A 24,015-nucleotide genomic window follows, 5' to 3' on the forward strand; every position below is an offset into this window, starting at 1 on the left:
AGCCCAGAGGAGGGACGTTGAGGTGGCACTGGGGGGACTGGGCTCCTGAAACCCCTGTTTTGACATCAACTAGCTGTGTGGTGTTACCTCTCCCAACCTCAGCTCCCACCTCTATAGAATGGGGATGCAATGTTCACCTCCTAGAACACCTAAAAGTTGCCTAAGTAGTAACCACTTGCCCATTTAGCCTTTTGCAGTTTACAAGTGTCATCTCCCATCAGTCTTCCCGACACTCTGCAAGATGGGTGGGAGGGCTTCTCTCACTCTTTTTACAAGTGAGGAAACTGAGGCCAAGGAAGGTTCAGAGGCGCCCTCACATGGAGCATCCTGATGATAATACTGTGGCTACATTATTAGTTCTATAAACAGTGTCGTCATCATCACCACACCCACGTTACAGGTGACTCCAAGAGGGGAAGTGGCTTTCCTGGATCCCAACCCCACACTCTCTCTCCAAGGAAAGGAAAGTGCAGTGCTCTTCCCACTTCCTCTTCCAGCAGAGTCTCAGTGACCCAACCGGGGTTTAAAGAGAAAGGCCCCTATTGCTCTACTGTAAAATTCTTTCTATTGGATTAAGAAACAAAATAGGAAGAGGCCTTTTAGAGCAAACAGGAATGGACTACGATTATTTTTATTTTTAAAAATAATTTTACTAACTGGGCTAAATGGCACCAGAGGACTCCGTTTAAATAGTTGCTTTTAGATGTCATAAAGGGGCTTTTATTTGCATTGCATATTATCAGAGGCAATAGCCCCTGTGTGTTCCCAATAACCAAGCTAGCAATTTCCTCTTTTATTTCCATCGTGCACAAGTAGCCAGAAAAAAAATCATCAATGCATATGTTTGAGGGAGGGAGTGGTGTTCTGGGGTGCTCCGGTGCAGATGGCCTGAGTTTTCAGAAGCGAGGGACTTTTGGGGGGCTCTCCTCAGCTATACTGTTGCTTGGCTGGCCCTGGAACTATGGTGGGACAGCCAGCTCTGGGATCTGGAGGATGGGCTGTTTCAGGGAAGCCGGGATGGAGGATGGGACCTAAGATGCGGAACAGGAGTAGAGACTCAGAGGCCCCTCTGCATCAGACGCCAGATGTAGCTTTGCCCAATGGGTCTGTTCACTTCATGCACTGCCAGGGACATGGGTGTGAAAAGCATGGATGTGGAGGATTCACGGAGAGGTGACCTGATAAATGAGCTCAGAGGAGACAGACCACTAACTAACAGGACTGGGAGATGTCACCTGTCTTCCCTGCTTCTCCATTTCTTCCTCCATGAAATGTAACAATTTCAACCAAGGTGATGCTTATGAAAAGCACTGCAAAGTGCCCTGTAAATTTCTGGAGATAAGAGCGATATATTATTAATTGTGATTATAAGCAATGTATTAAATAGTGGTATATTAATAACCGTGAAGGAAATAATAAAATAACAATGGCAATTTTAAGGCCTCTAAGATGAATGGAATACACCCATCTTTCAATTGGGACAGGGCTTGGGGGAGTAAAGGCAGGGGGAATACTGTCACTTAGTTTGTTTTCTATCTCCAAGTCATCTCGACTTGGCTCAGAGGAAGAAGGGGAAAGGAACAGTTAATTCTCTCACTTGCCACGCCTCAGACCAGCGTCTCTCAACCTTTAACGCACTGTGCCTGGAGACCTTGTCAGAAGGCAGATTCTCATTCAGTAGGTCTGGAGTGGGGCCTCAGAATTTGCATTTTGAACAAGCTCCTAGGAGATGCCCAGGTTTCTGGTTCTCTGATCATAATTTGAGCAATGGCTTAGAGCACTGTTTCCTAAAGTATATTATGGGAGCATATCAACCCCACAAGATTTGTCCAGGAAAGGTCCTGTAGCCAAATCAGCCAGAGAAGTCCTGCATAACTCTAACTCTCCACTACACACCAGCATAGTCAAGGCTCTGAGGAGTCCTGCAATGAGGAAGAAACCATTTCTATTCAGTGGTGCTTAAACATCTTTGATCACAGGATCTTTTTCTTAGGGGGAAGACCTCTTAATATCCTTGTGAAGTTTATAAGACACAATCCATTGGGAAATCCTGGATCAGGAAGAGGAACATGCACTTTAGAGCCAGCCAGGCCCGGGTTCAAATCCCAGCTCTTCTACTTTCTAGCTCTGTGACCTTGGGCTAGTGTCTTGATCTTCCTGAGCCTCAGTTTCCTCATCTTGAAAGTGGGGATAATAAATTCTGTATAATAGGGTTGCCATGAGAATTAAATGAGATGGCAAGCATGAATGCTTGCAAAATTTCTAGGTAGTCAAGGAATGATGGTTCTGCATCTTTCCTGCAGTTCTTCTTGGGATACTTGGAGTTTTCTGCTATAATTTGGAAGTGGAGGTGCCTTTTTTGGGGGGACTGGCCAACCCAGATGCAGGCTCACTGCCCTGGGGTTAACAGAATGCCACATCCTGTTTCCTTCTCCTCCAGGCTGTGGGTTTGCCTATATCGTTTCTGTCATCCCTTGCCACCCATCCCTGACGCATGACACCTCCCACACCCCAAGCTGTCTCCCTTTCTCCTCCTGTGCCTGAAATAGATCCATGCCCGAATTAGCCCTTCTTAGCAAGGCGCTGCTTGCAGAAGTGTCTTGCCCAGCCTCTGACATCTACAAGGTGCTTCCATCTTTGGTCACTTTGAATCCAGGTGGCTCAGCCAGAGGTCTGGGTCAGGGGATGAGAGGATGAGGTGGGACAAGATCTCCACGTTTTCCAGGAGTGGTGAGGAGTAAAAGATATAATGGATGAGAAACCCACAGCCCGGTGCCTGGTATGCAGTGACTCAGGGGCAAAGGCTTCATGACTGAGCCCTAACAGCTCTCAGCAGTTCAGAAGCAGCCTGGGTGACTATCACGTTACTTAATTTGGGGACAGGGGACATATTTGAGTAATAGAAGCCTTGTTGCTCTGAAGATGGGAGGGTATAGAAAGAAGAAATCTTTTAAAAGCTTAGAGGCAAGTGAATAGAACTTCTTCCTGCCTGTGTGTGAGGAGATAAGATGCAGACCCCAGGTACAGTGGCAGCCCCTGCCCCCCACCCCCGAGGGGGCCAGTCAGAATGCAGAGACCCAGGACAAATGCTCCAGCACAGGCAACAGCGAGAAACACCAGTCCACATCTGAGGGACAGAAGGAGGCCCGAGCCCAAGCGAACCCCTTGCCCGTTTGCTCCATGAAAGAGAAGAGGAAGAAATGTCTAACAGTGGGTCAGCCATGCTATGGGGTAGGGCCAAAGAGCTGAACCCAGCCTGGGTCCCCCTGCCGTGAGGCAATTTTAGAGTCGGAGACTGGAGACTTCGCTGGGAACCCAGAGGCCAGCTTCAGCCCAGGTCCTGACTCCAGACCTTCTTCCCAAAGCCAGAGCCAGGAATGTGCTTAGGAGAGGGCCACACAGGTGGGACGCTGCTTCTTGGGGCCAAATCTGAAGCCAAGGTCATGTCCCTCTTCAGGGCTCCACTGGGGGTCAAAGGCCCCACAGAAGCCAGCACCATTTTGGCGCTACAAGTGGGCGTGGAGCTGATTCCCGGTGGTGGCTTCTCTCTTAAGCACCTGCCCCATGTGAGAGGACGACTGTTGCAGAGCTACCCGTGCACATCCAAGATCTGTGCGGTCCAGAACAGAGAGAGGCCAGCCCGAAGTTGGGGGTGGGGGGAGATGCCCATCCACCGGAGACCGAGAGCTCGCCGTGGGAGACGTACCATTGACTAGGCTGGCATTTGCACTATCTGCAGCGTTTGAACCTGCCGCACCATCGGCCGCTGCGGGGGTGGGAGGGATGAAAATGCAGTGTGTCACAATGGAGAAAAGCAACAATGCAGAACAGCAACAACAATAAAGACATGAACCAACTTGTGGCAAATAACGCGACTATATTCTTAAAAGAAAATCTCCACCGGAAATCAAGAAACTCAAATTTGAGGGTGGGGGTGAAATGTTCTCATAGAGATGCCACAGAAGTCGGGTGAGAAAACTCAGACATGGAGGGTCTTTGAAATAAAACATGGAAGATGAGCAAGGTGCTTAGGCGAGATGGCACTGTTCTGCGGTGAGGTCTGGACTGATGTACCCCTTTGCCCCAACCAATCAGGTGGGGACCTGTCAGAGAGGGTTCTATGAGGAGAGGGAGTCTGACTGCCCTTCGGGGCCAGAGGGGCCCATAGCCAGGAGTCAATTCAAAATATTCAGCAATGAACCTCTCCTGTGTGGCATCAGCTATGCCGAATGGGTGTTGCTATGACTGCCATTGTGTGTCGCGGTGGAACATCCGTGGAGGGCGGTGATTTAGCGGGATTCATGCCCTCGACTCAGGCCACTGTCCATGGCCATCTACTCTTCCCTGACCGGCACTCAAAATGCCTTGTTAATCCTCATGTGAGATGCCCCATCATTTACAAGGTGACATCAAGCATGTCGCATTCTGTGCGTAAGACAGAAAAGGTATTAGAGAGTTTTCCTTAATTTAGAAATTAAAAATAATATGAGATAGTCAAATTCACCCTTGCTCTTTCTTGGGGTAGGGGTATGAGTTCTGTGGGAAGGAGAGGGAAGAGACACTGCTGGGTGAGGTGGAAGCCAGCCAGTCTCTGTGAGGGGTGGGAGGGGGAGCAGGGCTGTGGGGTCCCATGGTAACAGCCCCTGCATGCGTTTGTGTGGGGTTGATGGCTGTGTGGAGATGGTGTCGGTGCCATTGGCATTGGGGGCAGGGTGACACACTGAAAGGGCAAGTAGGCAGAGTGGGGTGTTGGCTTGTCCTGTGGGGCTGGCATTACCCAGGGCACAGCTGAGGATCTGGGGGGGCAGAGCCCCTGCAGTCAGGGCGATTCCTCCAGCTGTGTGCTGGGGTCTAGGGCCCAGGTTCAGTGGTCTAAGGCTGCTGCTATTTCTAAAAGCTCCTGAGGGGTGTCTTACTGTACCTGGTAGCTGAAGGCCATCCCCCTTCTTCACACCTGTGTGATGATTTTTGAGATATATTAATGAAGGAGAAGCACACACAGTCTCATCTGTGCGTGTGCACGCGTTTGCACATGCACGTGCACACACACACACACACACACACACACACACACATCTGGCCAGCCCAGGGTCATCCTGAAAGGGGGACCCACAGTTGGCGGCTTTAAGCAATATCCCTGATGGAGGTGATGGGATAGCCGTGCTGAGGGGGTCAAACCCTGGCTGCGCTGCTCATAGGGGCCTAATAGTCAGGGCTGTCCCCCATCTTCCTCTGCCATGTCACCTCCACATCCCACCTCTTCTCTCTACACTGATGCTCTTGCCTTGTTGAGATGCACGTAACTATTAGTTGAGAGACCGCTGATCTGTGCTTCAGGGCAGGTAAAGCCTGTCTTCCTATTGGCATTTTCAACAATACAGGTCTGAACCGTGGGAGCTTCTGCCCCTCACCTGGGCCACAGTGAGGCCAAGAAAATGGGCAAAGACTGCCACATCCTGCCTAACTGCTCATATCTGCCTAACTGCCTGCACCCTGGGGCCACAGCTGGCCAAAGTTTCTATTGTGTGAACACTGTCCCGACATGTTCTGGGCCTCTTGACCAGGACTTTGTCCTCGGTTTCAACCTCAGCTCTCCCCTTGCTCTCCAGATCTGGAGATCACATCTCAGCTCCATTGTTCCTGATGGTGTGGCAGTCATAATCTTAGGGGGACCCTACTAGGAAATGAGTTTCACCCTCAGGAACAAGTAACCTTTGATCGTGACGCAGGCTCTGTGCCTGGTTGACTTCAGAGAGCTGGAGGTAGCAGGGATGCCCCTAAAACTCAAGGAGGGGCCACCTTCCATCTCATCTCCTTTCCCTGGACTCTAGAAGTCTGGAGCTTGGGGAAGGACACAAGACAAAGGCTAAAGATGTGAGTAGGGGGGCTGTCCTGAGACCAAGTGTGAGTGTTGGGTAAGAAGCCAGCTGTGCAGTGGCCAGTGGTCTGGGCCTCTTATGTCTTTTGAGCATCCCTCCTCTGCTCTGAGAGGCATATACAGCCCAGGCTGCCAGCCTGCTGCACTGAGAGGGGCCAGGGAATAAGGAGTCTTATTTCTAGGGGGAAGAAGGAGCCAGAACCCAGGTGTGGTGGCATCGGGGACAGGTTCACAGCAGTTGGCTTGGAGCCACCTTCCCCAGAATGTCCTCTGCCCACATCTGGGGAGAACCTATGATGGGTGGGTTTGCTGCTCTCAGTGGAGTTGAGAACAGTAAAGGAATATGCCTGGATGGAGATTTCTACTTGATATCAGGAGTGATGACGGGACCAGGTTATGCTTGAGGCTGGAGATGCAACAAATGCTCAGCACGCTTGGCCTGGCCCAGGGGAAAGGAGAGGCCTCTGTGACATGACTGGACAAGACAGAGACTGGGACGAGACCCTGGGGATGAAACAGACAGAGTCCTTCAGGCCTGAGCAACACCTTGAGGATGCAGGAGGTGGCTTTTGGCACAGGGCATGAACATAAAAGGCACTCAATAACTATTTTGTTGAGTGAATAATTCAACAACAACAAAAAGTGTGGCCTTAAGAGCTCCTCTCCTCATCCACAAAGGGATTGGGCTTACCTTTCTTGTCTTTCTTCTCTTCCTCTTCGCCACCGGCCCCCAGCAGGGTAAAGATAATGCCAGTCTGAGAGTTCACACCCACCGCGGTCACCACCATCCGTCCAGAGCCCTCCATCACATGGGTCCCTAGGGAAGGGGACGGAAGCCAAGTTACCATTGTGAGACCCATGCCCCCTCCCTAAAGGAGTGGAAGGAACTCCGTCCCAGTCAGCTTCTGGATGTTTGTCTGCTGAGGTTCTAGGGTACCGCCTATGTTTAAGGTTCAAACTATGAACCTTTTAGGATGATTTCACCTTGGGACAGCATTGTGATACATCTGAGGCTCAAATACTCAGTTCTCAGGCCCCCAGACAGCTCAGGCCTGCCACGTACTACCCTCTCCTGGAGACAGGTCTCTTTCTCTCTTTTCCTTCTCCTTCCCTACCCTTAAAGACCAAGCAGGGACCACTCTCTCTTTTTCCTATTGATCAGTCTAGAACCAGATCTCATTTTGCTTAATTCTATAACCAAGCAAAGAAATGCTAACTAAGCCCTTTACAAGACTGCTTAAAATGGGGTCCACGCTCTCCCAAAGATCTAGGGAAAGAATCCAGGGCTCTGTGAACTTGGGTTAGAGAACAGTGACATCTTTATTTTCACAAACATCTAACTGAAATTTAGCATTTCTCCTCATTGTGAACATAGGCAACAAACCCCAGGAGTGTCAGTGGTGCCCTAATACCATTACACATGTTACTATAACCACAGGTTTTTTTTTTTTTCATATCACTTGACAGCTGTTGTAGGTAGATATCATGATGCTCACCCTTATTTTACAACTAAGGCAGTTATTAAACTGACTACTGATCTTGTTATTCAGTGTGTTAATAAAAAAGCACATACTATACCACACATTAATTTTTTATTACTTTAACTATTTCAATCTCTTTGGTTTCCTTTGTGATCCAATGTATTTTATTTTATGCATCTTAAAGTGTTATTCCAAGTAGGGGTGGCACATGATGACACTGGACTTCCCTAAGGGTCCATGTTGCATGAAAAGTTAAGAACCCCTTTCCCAGAATTTTAGGTTTTTCAAACTGGGTTCCAAAGAACTCTGGAATTTTTTTAGGGGGCAGCAGGAACAGCCGCAGAGGGCGAGAGAGGCCTTTAGTCACAGTGCCTCCACTTTTATTCATCTTCGGAGTTTCTGTGTCAGCTTTTGTTTGACGAGAGGGTCTTTTTGCTACTGCAGGGAAGTTCCCTCCGCCGTACAGGTCAGGGAACAACTTGTTTAAGACCACTCAGGGAGTTTGAGGCAGAGCGAGTGAGAATAAAAAGCAAAGGTAAACCCACAGAAATGGTAACTAAGCATTTTGTGGTATATCCCTACAATGGAATATTATTCAGCCTTAAAATAAAAGGGGGTTCTGACACATGCTACCACGTGCATAAGCCTAGAGGACCCTATGCTAAGTGAAATAAGCCAGTCACAAAAAGACAAATACTGTTTGATTCTGTTTACATGAGGTCCCTAGCGTAGTCAGATTCAGAGACGAAAGTAGGATGCTGGTTGCCAGGGGCTAGAGCGGGGAATAAATGTGGAGTTAGTGTTTAATGGGTAGAGCTTCAGTTTTGCAAGATGAAAAAAGTTCTAGAGGCGAATGGTGGTGATGGTTGCACAACAGTATGAATGTGCTTACTGTCATGGAACTGTACCCTTAAAAATGGTTCAAATGGTCAATTTTATATTATGTATATTTTACCATGATAAATATAATTGGAAAAATAATATGAAAAAATAAAAAGAGAGAGAAACCTGCTGAAGCTGTGTCTTCACTGAGGAAACAAGATGACCCCAGGGAGGGTGGCTGGGACCCAGTGCAGGAAATAGACAGCAGCTATGACGGCCCAGTTCTGACAGCAGAAGACCAATGGCTCTTTACCTACAGGCTGGTGTTGGAGATGCATGGCCACTGTGTCCTGGCTAGAGGATTTCGCAGAACAGATGGGCCACTCACAAAAAGAGAGTTGGCACATATGGCTGACTGGGCCTGAGTGGTGTCACCTGCAGAAGGCTTAGGGCACACCTGGAGAGAATCAGGTCCTTTCCTGGAGCAGTGTCTCAGGCCATCCTTAGGCTGCATGGTAGTAATTACATTGGGTTTGCTATACAGGGTTTGAAGGGCCTGACCTCCGATGCTAAATAGCCTTGATGACTTGCTTCTTGAACTCTTTTTAGAGTTTTTCCTTCTTTCTCCTCAAGATTGAGGAGATTGCCATTTCTCCCTGTTTTCAGGGAAACTTATCTCTAACAGCTTTCTCTTTGTTTTCTAATTTGCCTTAGACTTGAATTTTACACAACAAACTCATTAGAATTGTATCTAAAATAAGTGTCAAGAGGTTCTGAGTTAGGACTTGAAGCACTTTCCTTTAAAGCAAGGAATCTATTTTCGCGTTTCAAGAGGTTTCACCCACTCCTTCCCTTTTGTTCTAGGATATGAGCGATATCTTGAGATTATGTATATATGTGTGTACATGCTTTTGTGTGTGTGTGTGTGTGTGTGCGCGCGTGCGCATGTAACTGTGTATGTGTGGTGTTCTAGCATCTTGGCCCCCAGGATCTCAGGCTCTTAAAGTTCTTTACAAACAGACAGATAGACACTCTCCAGTAAGTTCTTTTAAGGCAGGTAAAGGTCAGTCTGTCTATCCATGGATGGGTAAACCAAGTCTCGAAGTCTCCCAGAGGGGCCATGAAACCTGTGAGCTGTAATAGAACCCAGATCCTCAGATGGCGAGCTCTTCTGCTGGCTCCTTGCTCACTCCCAGGACAGAAGGACAGTGCTCTTTTGTCCTTGGGCAGGGAATAGCAGAGACCACAAAATGAGCTTGGACACTGACTCCAGGCCAAGCACCGCAGGCCTGGTGTCTTCCCATCACTGGCAGACCCTGGAGCCCACCTACCGCCCAAGGGACACAAATTGGGAGAACTAGGGCCCAGTAATGGGATCTCGGTGATTATAATAACATGCTGACAAAATGCTTTCTTGTGCACTGGCTCAGCTAGGGTGGGTGCTGAAAAGAGGGGTTGCTAAATAGCAGCAATATTACTTCTCCGAAGAGGAAATACAGATGGCCAATGGACATATGAAAAGATACTTAAAGGGCACTAAACATCAGAGAATTGCAAATTAAAACCACAATGAGATATCACCTCACACTGGTCAGAATGGCTATCATAATAAATCAAAGAACGACTAGAACTGGCAAGGATGTGGAAAAAAGGGAACCCTCACACACTGTTGGTGGGATTGCAAATTGGTATAGCTGCTATGGAAAACAGTCTGGAGGTTACTCAAAAAATTAAAAATGGATCTACCTTTTGACCCAGCAACTGCACTTCCACGTATTTATCCAAAGAAAATCAAAACAATTCGTAAAGATCTATGCATCTCTATGTTCATGGCAGCACTATATACAATAGCCAAGATATGGAAGCAACTTAAACGCCCATCAATAGACGATTGGATAAAGAAGTTATAGTTCATATATACAATGGAATATTATTACTGAGCCATAAAAAATTGAAATCCTATCATTTGCAATGATATGAATGAACTCAGAGGTTATTATGCTGAGTGAAATAAGACAGAGACAGATAAATACCATATGATTTCACTTATATGCAGAATTTAAGGAACAAAAAGAACAAACTAATCAAAAACAGACTCACAAATACAGAGGACAATCGAGTGACAGCCACAGGGGAGGGGATGGGGGGACTGGGATAAAGAGGTGAAGGGTTAAAGAAGTACCAATTAGTAGTTGATAGAGGGTCACAGGGATGGGGAGCACGGCATAGGGAATGCAGTTAGCAGTAATGTAATGGCTGTGTGTAGAGCCAGAGGGAAGACAGAGTAATGAGGAGGGTCATTTTGTGAACTACATAAATGTCTAACCAATGTACTGTATACTTGAAACTAACACAAAAGAATATCAGCAATGTTAGACTGATGAGGAAACTGAGGCCCAGAGAAGTCACGTGGGTATGGAGGGTGGGGTCACTGTGGATCTTTAAAGAAGAGGGAGGCACACTTCACTGCATTCATGGGGTGCAGACAGCAGTGACGGTGGCCCGCATTACCTTCTGTAGGACACCTGCTCTGTGCCAGGCAGTGTGCTAAGCCCTTCACCCCAGTCATCACTGAGTCTTCACACTGGCCTTCGGTTTACAGAGGAGGAAACTGAGGCTCAGGGAGAAGTGGCTCACCCAGAGTCATAGCTGGTGAAGGGCTATCCTCTTTGTCAGACACCACCTTCCCCTATAGGAAACAAGGCCCTCACATCCTGGTCTCAAACACATTCGTAAAAAGTCCGCTCTGCCTGGGTGGCATGCTCCCCACCTCTCCAGCTCTAAGCAGGATGGAAAAAGACACAGGGGGCCAATTTCCACCCAAGATAATCAGACCCCAAATCACTTTCTAATCTAATCCCTTCCATCACAGCAGGGAGCTGGCAGCTCTGCACCGGGAAGAAGGGAGGAAGGAGGAAAAAGTCAGGGAGGTGGCCTCTGGCCACAACTCAGGGGACACCAGGTAAAGGCACAGCGTACCTCCTGTCCAGGCTTCACTGAGCCCTTGGTGGTCCTCCAGGCCCCAGCAGTATGTGGACCAGAGGGGTTGTGGGTCCGCTTCCCTCTGTGCCCTAGCCTCAGCTATGACCACTGTTCTCCAGCTCAGACACCCTCGGTCAGCACCTCTTGGGTCAGACCCCAATCTTCTGGCTCTTGACGACTGATTTCTGTCCTGTGGCCTCTGCCTGGGGAGTGTGTACAGTTCACTGGACCTTTGTGTCCGGCCCCCACCGATCCCCTTTGCTTACGCAGTTACCACTGCCTGAATGCCCTTCTACCTCTCGTCCAAAACCTCCTCCTCAAGGCTCAGGATGAATGCCCCTCCTCTGAGGTGACCTTCTTGACCCCCACAAAGAGACTTCACCTCTTTCCTCTGAACTGACCCTGTGGTTTCCATTGGGGGTGCTTCCAGACCTGCTCCCCACCAGATTGTGAACCCCTTGAGGGCAGACTCTGAATGTGAGTCTCCTCTTGGCCTCCCACAGCAAAGCCTGGCTTATAGCTCAAATTCCAGCTCCTTTTTTACTGCTGTTTCCTTGTTTGTGTTTTCCACGGTGGGCATGTATTACATTTATCAAGGAGAACCCCACATCCCCAAGAAGCCATCTTGATGGCTTTACAAAGGTCAAATTCATCCCAGCCTTGCCTTCCTCTCTAATCTTCACAGAGCCATCCCTCTCCCCTCCCTACCAGGACCTCAGAGCTTGGCTGTCCTTCCTGCCAGAGGAAGAATCGAGTGGACCAGGTCATCCCCCTAGGCTGTCACACCTCAGTTCCAGGATTGCCTGCAGAGGGCAATGCTTAATCTCAACAGCCGTGGCTCTAATGGTAGAACCATAGGCACGCAAGTCATAGCCTGGATAGCTAAATCTTTCAAAGGAAAACTTCAGGGTCTTTGGGCTGGGGGTAGAAGTCAGAACCCTTTGGGTGTGGGGATCCCCAGAAAGGCCTTGCACCTGGACCTCACTGACTATGGTCTTTTGGGTATCATCCTATAGCCCCCAACTCCTCTAAGCTCCCACGAGCCCTTCAGAATACACAAGCATGGTTGGGGGCAGATAGAGAGGGCTCTGGGCTGAGGAGGAGGGGACTTGGGAACTAGTCTGGAGTCTGCTTCTGATTTGCTGCGTGACCTGAGGCCAGCCCTCTCTCTGGACTTTAGTTTTGTCCTCTGTAAAATGGGGAGGTCTGTCTTAGGTCTTATCACTAACGATGAAGTATGGGTCCCCTGGGTCCCCTGGAGACAAGGGCCACGCCTGGGTTGGGTAGGGCTGCCTCCATTATAAGGTTGAACCTCGAAAAGTTTGGATGGGACCAGCAGAAAGGCCTTTGTGGACAAACTGACCAAATGTGGAGCCTCCTGCCTGGGTCACACTCTTTGATTTGTCGGAGAGATATGGTGGAGTGCCAACTTTGTGCTGGGCTCTGGGATGTGAAGGGAAGGTCCCCTGTGGTCCCTGCCCTCCAGGAGATCACAGTGTAGTTGGGGTTCAGGGGAGCAGACAGACATACAGATTAACAACAGCACAAGACAACAGAGTCCCAAGGGTCCAGTGGATTGGCAGGGGGCACAGCCCAGGCAAAGGCGGGTAGATGAGACAGGGTGGCGGCAGTAGATCAGCTGGGTTGAAGCTCAGGGCTCATGATGGGAGCAGCAGGAGAGAAGCTGGATCGTGGAGCAGCCTGCATGGAGGGTTGTGGAGTTGGGTCTCTGCTTGGTATTCAATGAGGAGCCACTGAAAGTATTTTTTGGGGGAAGGAGGAGGAGACTTAATATTTATTGAGCATTCACTATGTGTCAAGTACTGTCTGAGCTGCTTTCTACACCTGGCTGTCACAGTTACTCTGTGAGGTAATCACCACCACCACCTCGGGCATTTCATAAACAGGGAAGCAGCCCTGAGAGGTCACCTCCGCATTCAGCCTGTGAGGGGAGCGTTAGGGTGGAGCGACGGTGAGGCTCCAGTCTCTGTTATTTCCACCTTGCCAGGAAGGCTTATGGGCAGAGTCAGAAGGCAGGAAGTGAGATGGAGGCAGGAGAGTGGTGGGGGCGCTGTGTCAGCCATCCAGCTCCTGTCCATCTATGAGTTCAGGAGCTCAGGCCCAGGGAACACTGTGACTCCTGCCAACTGGATGGCCTATCCTGTCCCACCTGAATCTTGCCTTTGACCTGGCAGCAGAGGTGGGTGATAACTTGACATCAGGCTTGAAGCCCATCTCTGCCTCAGACTTGCTCTGAGCAGCAGGAAATGGCCCACACCTGGCCTGGTCCAGCTATTGGTTGTCTTGGGGCCAAAGGCTCATACAATGGCAAATGGGGTGCACTGAGTCCCCACTTGCAGAGCTAGAGGGGCCTAGTTTTATAAAATGAGGCTTCTGAGCCCAGAAAGGGCAAATGGCTGATTGAGGCTGCACAGCACATGAGACACAGGTTAGGGCTTGAACCCAGTGCTCCTTGTTCTCCTGGTTTTGACTTCCCAGGTCTGTTTTTAGACAGGGAGAGGGGTGAGGTCGTACTTTCTAAAAGGTCTCTTTCTGGGGATAGACATGTGAAGAAGCAATGGAGGCCATTTCTGGGAATCATTATCTGCCTCCAGGTATAAGCACCAAGCAAAGCCATACAATTCCCAGCCCAGCTGCAGTCCTCTCGTCATTATTGTTGTCAGTGCAGTTAATGACAGCAGTGACGCACACTCACAGAGCACTAGACAGTCGGCAAAGCATATCAGTGTCCACAAACCCGTCCCCCTCACAACAGCCCTGTGAGGTAGGTTTTGGTACAAGCTCAACCCCAAGCCCCTCCGCCCACCTGTGGCCTTTCAGGCTCAGAGAGGTTGAGTGATTGCCAAGGGTCACACAGTTGTGAGCAGCAGAGCCAAGACTTGAACCCATGCTCTCTCCACTACACCCCACTGCCTCTCACAGAGAAGAGGCAGGGTAGTGTAATGGAGAGAGCACGGGCTGAGTGGCAGACTGGGCCTTCCTGCAGTCACGGCGTCGTCCTAGACCCTCTAGAGGTGGCGGCAGTGCTGGCAGGTCCGGCTCACTTGGCGGGTGGGGTGGGCAGCAGGCCTAAGAGGGTCTGCTGATGTCCTGTGCAACCTATTGCTGTTAACGCTCTGGCTCCAGGGGTGATGGAGGAGGGTGGGAGTCCTGCAGGAGGCCAAGCCTGTGGGCCTGCTGGAGCCAGACCTTGCTGTTTTTGAGAACAGTCCCAACCCTGGTTCCCGGCTTGTCTCTTCCACAGCCCCATTGATGGCATCTAGTCATTGGTTTCCCAATGGAATTTACCATAAGATGCTTCAACACAGGCCATGCTGCTGGGTAATAAAAGTCATGGGGTCCTTGGAGGTGAGGTCATGCATGGGGGCTGTGGGGAGAGCACAGGGCTGGAGGCTGGAGGGCTGAGGGTCTCACTCTGGCCCTGCCCTTTGTGGGGCCTGACACTCCTGGTCTGGGCCTCAGTTTCCCCAGCTGTAAATCGAGACAAGACCAGGTTCTCTAAGGATCTGTTGATCTTCTGAAAAGCTTCAAAACCACGAGTCTGGGCATTTATTTCTCACAAGAGGGGATCACTGCTTCCATGGGACTCTCATGCAGATTCATGACCTAGGAGGTTTTAAAATCATTGGCCTTCCATGGAAGGTAAAGGAAGGCTGAGAACTACACTGTGTTCAAGGAGGCTGAAGGGGCAGGACATCTAAATGCCACAGAGTGTCCTGAACTGGGTCCCAGCTGGAGAATGCTTTGGGGACATCTAGCAAATGTAAATATGGACATTATGTTAGGTGACAGTACTGTGTCGATGTTGAGTTTCCTGAATTGATAGCTGTGCTGTGCTTACATGAGAATATCCTTTTCTTAGGGTATACACCTGAAGTATGAAGGGGTCCAGGGCCATCACGTGTGCATGACAAGAAAGAGAGAGGCTCCTGCGAGAGCGGATGGGGCAAAATGGTAACAACAGTTGAATCAGAGAGAAGGGCATGCAGGAATTCTTTGTACTATTCTTGCAACTTCTCCGAAAGTATGGAATTATCTTAAGATACAAAACTAAAACAAAAGAAATGAGCCCAGGTCAGAGTTTGTACTCCAGGGCCTACCCATATGTTGCTTGACCCACACAGGCTTTCAAAGAATAGAAATTTCTTGCCAACACTTAAACATTGGGAGGCTGTACATGAAAATCTGGAACGTTGGCTCCCCTTGCAAAGGACACATTGCAGCTCCACCGGTGGCACATTTGTAGGCAGTAGAAGAAGGCAGCTGTGTTCTTGGTTTGGGGCCCACACTCTCGCTGCCCGGGACCGAGGACGTGTGAGCCTGGGATTCCTGAATGTTTCTACTCTGCTGAGTCTGAAGAACCTGACACAGGCCCCGGCCTGCCTGGCTGTCCTAGGGGAGGAGCTCTAGGTTTTTCTTTGTTCTCTGAGTGCTGGGGACATGTGAGTCTTTCTGAAAGCTGGTCTGCCCCCGTTTGTCAGATGGAAAGACTGAGATCCTGTGAGTCAGAGGTGAGCTGATGAAGGACTGTCCCACTGCCTAGAATGCTCTTTTTTGTCATTTTTCTGGTTTTGGCTCAAATGCAATCTCCTCAGACATCTTCCCTGACCAACTAGGATTCCTATCCCTTTCGTCTGGGTCTCTATGTCATTACGACGGTGGATTGTCTTCATTTGATTTATTATTATCTGAAATTACCTTACATGTTTGCTTACTTGTTTCTTTATTGTCTGTCTCTTGGATTCTAAGCTCTAGGAGGGCAGGGATCTTGTTTGTTTAATTAACTACGGGCACACAGTAGATGCTTAATAAATTCTAGTTGGATAAATTCTGGATAACTAAATGCCCCAGATCTGACTCTCATTCTTTTCTCTCGTTCTACCCAGCAGACCTGCTGATCTTCCTCTTTGTATTTCTAGGATGTCCCCACACTCCTTCAGACCTCTGTGCCTTTCACATGTTTGCCTCAGCTGGGAAGGCCCTCTTTCTACAACTGTTTGTTGGGCTTCTACCTACCCTTTAAAGCTCAGCTCAATTCCAGCCCCCTTTTCTGTTCCCTTCTTGGCTTTCTCACACCTTCCTCACTTTTCTACTGTGAAATTAGCAGTTTGCAGGTCTGCTGACTCCAGCGTATCTGGACTGGGGGTTCCTAAGGCTAGAGGTGGGTCCTGGTGCTCAGCCCAGGGCCAGGCCCAGAGTAGCAGATTGGAGGATATTTGCTGAGCACTGCTGTACAATAAGGGCTTTTGAGTGTTCCTGTTGTGGGGGGTATCACCTGGCTGGTGCCTCACCTCTGCAGGGTCTCCCCGCCTGCTCTCTTGCCCCTTGCAGCAGCTATAGTGAGATTTAAAAATCGTAAATGTGATCAGCTCATTGCTTAAAACCATTCCAGAGAATCCTCATCAACTCAGAAAATTTCCGAACTCCTGACCACAGCCTACATGGCTTGACATCTGGCCTCTCTGCCTCTCCATCTTGCTCACAATCCTCAAGGACGGTTCTGTCTTTGGGCCTTTGCAGCTGCTGTTCTTTCTGCCTGGTATACTTTTCCCCAGACAGTCACAAGGCCAGCTCCTGCTCATCATTCATACCTGAGCTCACACATGGCTTCCCCTGACCTCCTGGCCACTTGCCTCCCATTGCCCTACTTTATTTTTGTCATATACTTATCATCTCCTAGAATTTTCCCATTGCTTCTCTCTCCTCACTATACCACAGGCTCCTCAGGGCTGGAGCCTCATCTGCCTCATTCTTCCCCAGGACCCAGTCCAGTGCCTGGCACACAGGAGGTGTTCAAAATGACTGTCACCTGACTGATTCTTTCTTATCCCTGATGAGAACAAACCTTAGTATTCAGAAAGCCAAGTCACTAGGAGATAAGTTCCATGAAGGCAGGGATTCTTCATTGATTTTATTCACTGCTATCCCCAGGGCCTAGAGCAGCACTGAGTGCACAGTAGGCTCAATGCATGTTCACTGGGGAAAGGAGAAGAAGTTCTCATTTGGGCCTGAGACCTGAAGCCAAGGATCAAAGTCTCTGAGGCCCTCCAGCCTCATGAAGGAGACATAGGCACCCCCTTCCACATGGGAGCAGGAATAGGCAATGGGAGTGAGCCCATTGACGGGCTGCAGCTCACCTGACAGCAGCATGGGGTCTTTGTCCACAGACTTGCGCACCTGGTCAGACTCCCCTGTTAAGGAGCTTTCATCAATCTTGAGGTCATTGCCCTGGATGAAGAGACCATCAGCAGGTAGGAGGTCACCTGGTGGGAGGAAGGGTAAGGGAGTCAGCAGGGTCTCAGGTGGCTGGAGAGGCTAAAATATTTCCTTAAAGATGTGATTACAAGGGAAGGCTCACCAATGGGGACTGGCTGTCTAGAGCTCTCAGGGTGCAGGAACCAAGATGGTGCCCGTTACAGGCCAATAGGCAGCCGAAGACTGGAGCCAAGGTGAATGGTACAAGGCCTAGAGGGCTGAGGTTGGGCCCAACAATGATCTTAGCTCAAATGGGCATGTTCTTTAGTTTATTAAGTGCTTCTCTTGGTCTTGTGTGGATTTTGGGCTTTATTTTCTCAATGATTCATTCTCTGGTCTCGGCTATAATTGGGGAATTATTTTGGAAGAGACTAGTCCATCTTGGCTAGGTGGAGGAGACCCTAAGACTGGTACATTATCAGAGGAACGCAAGCTCCTGAGAGCTGAGTGAGGAGGGACACTCCAATCTCTCTCCTGTCTTTTGCCTTTACTTATCCAGGACATATCTCATCTAAATCCCTTTGGCATCAGCTTGCCTACTCTCTTCATGGCATTATCATAGGCTCAGAATGGTCCTTCATCCACGTCCACTCCCCACAATACCTTCTCTAGCCCAACGACCATCCATCAACAGCTAAATCAGGGATGGGAAATGGATTTCAGCTCATAAGACCATTCTGAGTGTTAGTGGTCCTTGGAGTGTTGTGTTGAGAAGCCTTCTGAGGCTGTATCTAGGTTCTGAGCTGTGATTGATTATTAATGTCTATTATGGGTGAGGTTTTGAGAGTGGTGGCACATGTGCCATGTATTTGCTATTTTTTTTTAAGACGAGGCAACCCTTGGTTGACCTCACAGATTGCGAGGACCTTGTCAGCTTACAATCCCTTATTTTTAAATTTTTTACGCCTATAGCACCTGGCCTTCCTAGGTGGTCTCTCATCCGACTACTAACCAGGCTCAACCCTGCTTAGCTTCCGAGATCAGATGGGATCGGGCTTGTTCAGGGTAGCATGGCCGTAGATTGCTATTTCTGATATAAATGAATTCTGGAATCTTATCCTCTCCAGGAAATAGCCTTCAATTTCCAAAAGATCTCAGAAGATATCTTGGCTTGGGATCAGCTTTCAGGGACCCACTCCCTTCCCTGAGCCAGCCTCTCTGTGTCTGCTTGTCCTGTCCCACCTCTGCCTCGACTCCAGCTCTAACACCTGGCTCTGTAACTAGGACACTTACCATATTTAATTTGGGCGATATCTCCAACCACAATCTCAGCCACAGGGATCTGGACCACCTGGCTAGCCCGGACCACGGTGAACTTCTGCTCCTGCTCAATGCGGCTCTGCAGGCCCCGGAACTGCTTCTCTTTGCTCCAGTCATTGAAAGCCGTGACCAGGACCACACAGATGACTGAGAGGAGGATGGCCGCCCCCTCGATCCAGCCCGCCTCAGCCTCCCCTTCATCCTCTGCCCCGGCCTGGGCTGTTGCACATCCTGCAGAGAGAAGGAAGCAGGTGGGGTGGGGTTAGCTAGGCAGAAGAGGCCTCATGGGTCTGGATTTAAATCTCAGCTCTGTCAAGTAAAAAATGTTGCTAATTGGATGATTGCGATCATTTTATTCAGTGTGTCTGGGTGCCAAGCCCTGTGCAAAGTGCTTCACACACATCATCTTGGAGCACTTACTCTGCCCGTTTCAGATATGAAAATAGGCTTCTCAGAGAGCCCAACTGACTTGCCTAAGCTAAGAAGGGCAAGTGGAGAGCTAGGATGCCTGGCTTCAGAACCTATTAGCTACCTCGATTTTCTGCCTTTGTTTTAGCTGTGAGATCTTGGGTAAACAAATTCACCTCTCTGAACCTCAGTTTTCTCATGTATAAAATGAGAAGAATATTCTTTGTTTTGGAGACCTATCGTGAGGGTTCAAATTTAATGAAGCGAGGTCCATGGCATCTCTAGCACAGACCCGGTGAGCAGAGAGGCCTGGTTCATGAGAAAAGAGAAAAAGTGAGGCTGGAACTGAATGAGGTCAATCAATATTACACCTGCTTTTGGGTCTAAAATGAAGTTTTGTTGATGTCTTTTCCTTCCATTCTTCCAGTAATGATGAGGCAGATCTGTAGGCCGGGGGGCGGGAACCACAACCCTGGACCTGACCTCCGACGAGCTGGTCCTAGTCCCGCTGCTGCCCTTGCATGGCCCTAGGTAAGTCACTGCCCTCTATGAGCTGCAGCATCCTCATCTGCAAAGTGGGGGTCACTTGGACCACCTTTGGGGGTCAAGGAGAAGAAGGTGAAAGCTCTGGCCAGTGCGTAGCCACAGGAAGTTCTTTCTCGGCCTTTGTTGGATCAGCGCCTTGACTGCACCATTAGGACACCAACACACTTAAGCTGAGCCGCTTGCCTGACCTACTCTGACCCCGCATCCCACACCTTCATCCAACCGAATGTTCCAGTCCGGGCCCTCAAATTGCTTGAGGCCTGCCAGGCCCACCATATGAAAAAGAAAAAAAAAAAAGAAAGCCACCCTACACATTTGATTATAAAGGCCTCAGACTCAAAGGCAAGTCCTGCCCACATGGTGTCAAGGGCTAGGGCCTTTCAAAGCCCTTCCACACACCTTGTCTCCTGATTTTCCATAAGGATCCAAGGAATGATCAGCATTACCCCTATTAAGATATGAGGAAACTGAGGCCCAGAGAGATGAGATGACACAGCCAAGGTGGGTGGTGCAGCCTTTTTGTCCACTGGGGAGTGGAGAATGGCCCTCTCCATAGAAAGTGACCATGAGCAGTGTCTGACCATCCACTCCTGAGGAACTCAGAGTGGTCTCTTTCCACGGGTGCCAGGCAGTGGACTGGGCTATTTGTAATGCCTGTTATATGCCAAACATTCACTTTAATCCTCAAGCTTACTGGAAAAAGGGAAACAGTTCAGGGAGGGGCAGAGACTCACCTGGGGTTACACAGCAGATCTAGAGTTTGAATCTAGACCTGGACCTGGAATCTGACACTGGACCTGGCCTGCCCACTGTCCTGAGCCCAGCGCCCCTTGTCGCGTGCTGGTCTCATGTGGGAAAGTAGAAAAGTAGAAAGTAGACCTGTGGCTGATTGTCTGGAAGTCCAATTCAATCCCAAGGAAGAGAGAACAGCAGTTTTAAGAAACCCCGGCAAAGCATCTGGTAAGCGAGGGGTCAGAAGCAACACGACAAGATGGCCAAGTAGTACCAGGAAATGGTTTTTGGCTCCCAATTCCTGGGAGAGTCCAGGCTTGGGGTGGTATAGAATGATTGCAGCCCAGCAGCATGTGTCACTGAAAAATTCAACATCACTGAACCAGCTGTTCGCTGAAGACTAGTTAACAACCATATCATTGCATGAGGTTCTCAAGGTCACTTCTGTTTTTCCCTTTGGGAATTTCAGACTTTTCCAACAATTTTAAACTGTTAACTTGACCAGCCTTTGGTGGTACTTATAATTGTGCTGATGATAACTGACAGCAGGCCAGCCCTGAGTTCAAATTGTAGCTATGCTAACTTAACAACTGTGTACCCATGAGCTAGCTACTGAACCACAGTACCTCAGTTTTCTCATCTGCAGAATGGGGGTAATGACAGGTACTCCCTCCTAGGCGGTTGAGAAGGAGAGCCTTCATGTAAAGCATGACTGCAGTGAGCACACATTATATGCTCAGTTAAAGCTGCTGCTTCCTGTAGCCCAGTGTTTGGCATGCATCATTGTGTTCAAGTCCCACAGCCGGCCTGAATGGAGCCTCAAGCCCCGTGTTATGGAAGGGATACAGCTGGAGACCACGTGATGACAGGAGGAGGGGAAGTAGAGTGCCCATCTCCCACCATGAATGACACCAATAAAAACCCCCAAACTGGGAAACACAGGTGAACCTTGCTAAATGGAAACCTATTAAATGGAGATGCATCCTCTTGGACTTCGGGGGAGTGATTTGAAATACAGAGCCCAGTGCTTCGCTTTACAGGACTTCTCTTATCCCCTGCCCCTGCTACATACTCTGTACATGGGAAGGCCACTCTTGCCCTGTTGTGTGCTTCATCAACGGGCCTCCCATTAGTTACTGCAGCATTTAGGACACTTAGAAACAGCTCAGGGCAATGGAGAATCTTCAGGTTCTAGAACTAGAAAGACCTGGCTTCATATCCAGGCTCTGCTGTGTGACCGTGGGTAAGTAACTTAGCCTCTCTGAGCCTGTTTGGACAGGTGTAAAATTGGATAACCCCAGGGACTTTGTGAGGCCTGGACCTAGTAAGGGCCTGGCACATCGCCATCTCGATACATGATAAACACCGGTCTTTCTCTTTTCATGAGCTGCTCTCCTTGGACTGGCTTCTGGAAACCAAGGCATGGTGGTTAAGCGGGATTTGTTCCTTTGACTCCCAACCCTGCCTGCTGCCTTTGCTGATTTGATACCAAGGAACACTGTGGGCCCTTGAGAGCACTCTCTGCTAGCAAAAGCCTGTTAGCTTTTATCTCCTTCTTAAAACTCTTTGATAGGTACATGGTGCCTTGGGATGGCCAGAACGGTGGAGAACTCTGGGTTAGGTCTTTAGACACTGTGAGCTGCTGAATCCTGGGAACAACTCCTGCCATCCCTAGTGCAATTAGGCAGATGAGACCAGGAAGGGGAAAAAAGAGGGGAGTGGGCAGGCCTTGCTGAGCTCTCCTCTGGGCCCTTCTTGGACTGGGGCAGGGACGGGATCTAGAGATATGACCACAGGGTCTGGGGAACTTGTAGCTGCTTTCCCTGGACCTGGGGTTTTCTAGGGCATGGCTGCTTACTATCTGTGTGACCTTGGGGAATCGTGTGACCTCTCTGAGCTTCCCTGTGCTTGTTTACCAGTAAAATGGCAAGCTACCTCTTAGGTGGTTACCAGGGCCTACCATTGAATAAGGGCCCTCAAAATTGGTCAAGCCACAAATGTTTTCTAAGCACCTCCTATATGCCTGTCACTCTGCTAGCACTCTGGCACCAGGAGAGCTTTCATGGACAGGGAGTTGGGAAGACTGGGTGTGCTAGACCCAGCCCTTCCTCAGATGTGCTATGTGACCTTTGACAAATGTCTGGAGGTCTCTGAGCCATGAAAGCAAACAGGGGAAGGCTGTGGGTGCTGCAAGGCACTTTACAGCCCATTAGTCCATCACCAGAATCATTTTATATATAACTGATGAAGCCCATGTCTGACTTGGCAGGGGGGTGGTCCTGGCAAAACGGACAGTCCAGAGCTCAGAGCTCAGAGCTCAGGCCGGGCCTGGGTGTCGTGGGAGAAATTAGTATAGTTACAATGTGCAGGGACTTCACTCTGAGGCTGGAGAGTGCGCAGCTGTCCTCATCGACCCAGAGTGTGGTCTGAGCTACAGTCTCAGTTGGAGGCAGGGAGGGACAGTGGAAAGAACCAGAAGACTTGGGTTTCAAATCTGGCCTTATTGCCTATGAGCTGTGTGGCCTTAGGTAAGTCCTCCCCTCTGGGCCTCGGTTTCCACCTCTCGAAGATGGAGGTGATTGCAGCCATCTCTTTGGAGGGTTGTGGGGAGGCTCCCCCGGCACACACTGGGAGCTCAGCACGTGTTCCTACCACACCCCTCCACCACCTGCCCTCTGGGTCCTAATAGTCCACTAAATTGGGTCGCATGAGGTCATTTACCTGACTGGCACTGCCTCAACCTTGTCCCTTTCTGAGGAAATGCAGCTGAGGGATAGGAAGGAGGGCTCAGAAGCCAGAACGCCTCAGTCTGAGTCATGGTTCTGCACGTCCTAGAGTGTGACTGAGCAAGTCATTTCCTATCTTAGAGCCTTGGTTTAAAATAGCACCTATCTACTGGCTTGTTGTGAGGATCAAGCGAACTTCTACCGTAAAAGCTCACAACTAGTGGTGGCTATAAAAATAGTAAGAACAATTATCACTGTTATTATGCTTTTGTGTTGCATCCTTAGCTCTGTTCAAGATTTATTCAAGTAGCCATGTATAACCTTCTACATTTTTTTATACAACTTTTACAAAGAATGCTTCCCATTATGCATCTCGTAATGTTCTATGTGAAAGTTCATCCCAGAATTCATTGTCTGGGAACATGCTATGTTCCTAAAGAACTGTTTTTCCTTCTGTTGATAAATTGAGCTATGCAAATCATCCTGATTCCCTTTCTGCATTGGCTGCCAGGAAGCTCAAAGTCAAATTTATATCTCTATCACAGTAGCAAATATAGCTGGTTTATTTGCTTCCATTCCTTTTCTGTTTGGTTTCCTATTTGACCTCATCTTGTGTCTTTCATATATCTTTAAGCCCTCTTTGGACAGAGGTCATGAAGAAAAAAATCAACTTAGTAATATTGTGTATAAAATTGAGGCAGTTGGCTTAATAGACTTGGTTATCTTGTTTCTTGGGCAACTCTGGCTTGGGAGAGGGTGGCGGGCACAGGTGTGTTCAGGGAACCTCAGAGACCACCTCTTCATTTGGGGAAATGAGGCCCATAATGGTTATTCCTTACATGCTATTCCTTTTTTATTTGCTTTCCTGAAGCAGCAAACCTATTTATGTAGCACATTCATTAGG

General features: G+C 49.1%; 1 protein-coding gene and 1 pseudogene across 1 annotated transcript in view; both read right to left on the reverse strand.

Moving 5' to 3' along the window:
• Positions 1-24,015, reverse strand: part of ATP2B2 (ATPase plasma membrane Ca2+ transporting 2) — a 119,735-nt gene that overhangs the window by 9,302 nt on the left and 86,418 nt on the right. The window contains exons 4-8 of the mRNA XM_039888133.1: positions 18,673-18,930; positions 17,322-17,447; positions 6,570-6,695; positions 4,922-4,954; positions 3,707-3,766 (exon numbers count right to left, since the gene is read on the reverse strand). Coding sequence (XP_039744067.1) covers positions 3,707-3,766; positions 4,922-4,954; positions 6,570-6,695; positions 17,322-17,447; positions 18,673-18,930 — 603 coding nt within the window. The remainder of the gene's footprint in view (positions 1-3,706; positions 3,767-4,921; positions 4,955-6,569; positions 6,696-17,321; positions 17,448-18,672; positions 18,931-24,015) is intronic.
• Positions 18,343-18,461, reverse strand: LOC120622456 (uncharacterized; annotated as a pseudogene).

Source organism: Pteropus medius, unplaced genomic scaffold (genome assembly GCF_902729225.1).
Source record: "Pteropus medius unplaced genomic scaffold, Ma_sr-lr_union100, whole genome shotgun sequence".
Taxonomy (NCBI): Eukaryota; Metazoa; Chordata; class Mammalia; order Chiroptera; family Pteropodidae; genus Pteropus; species Pteropus medius.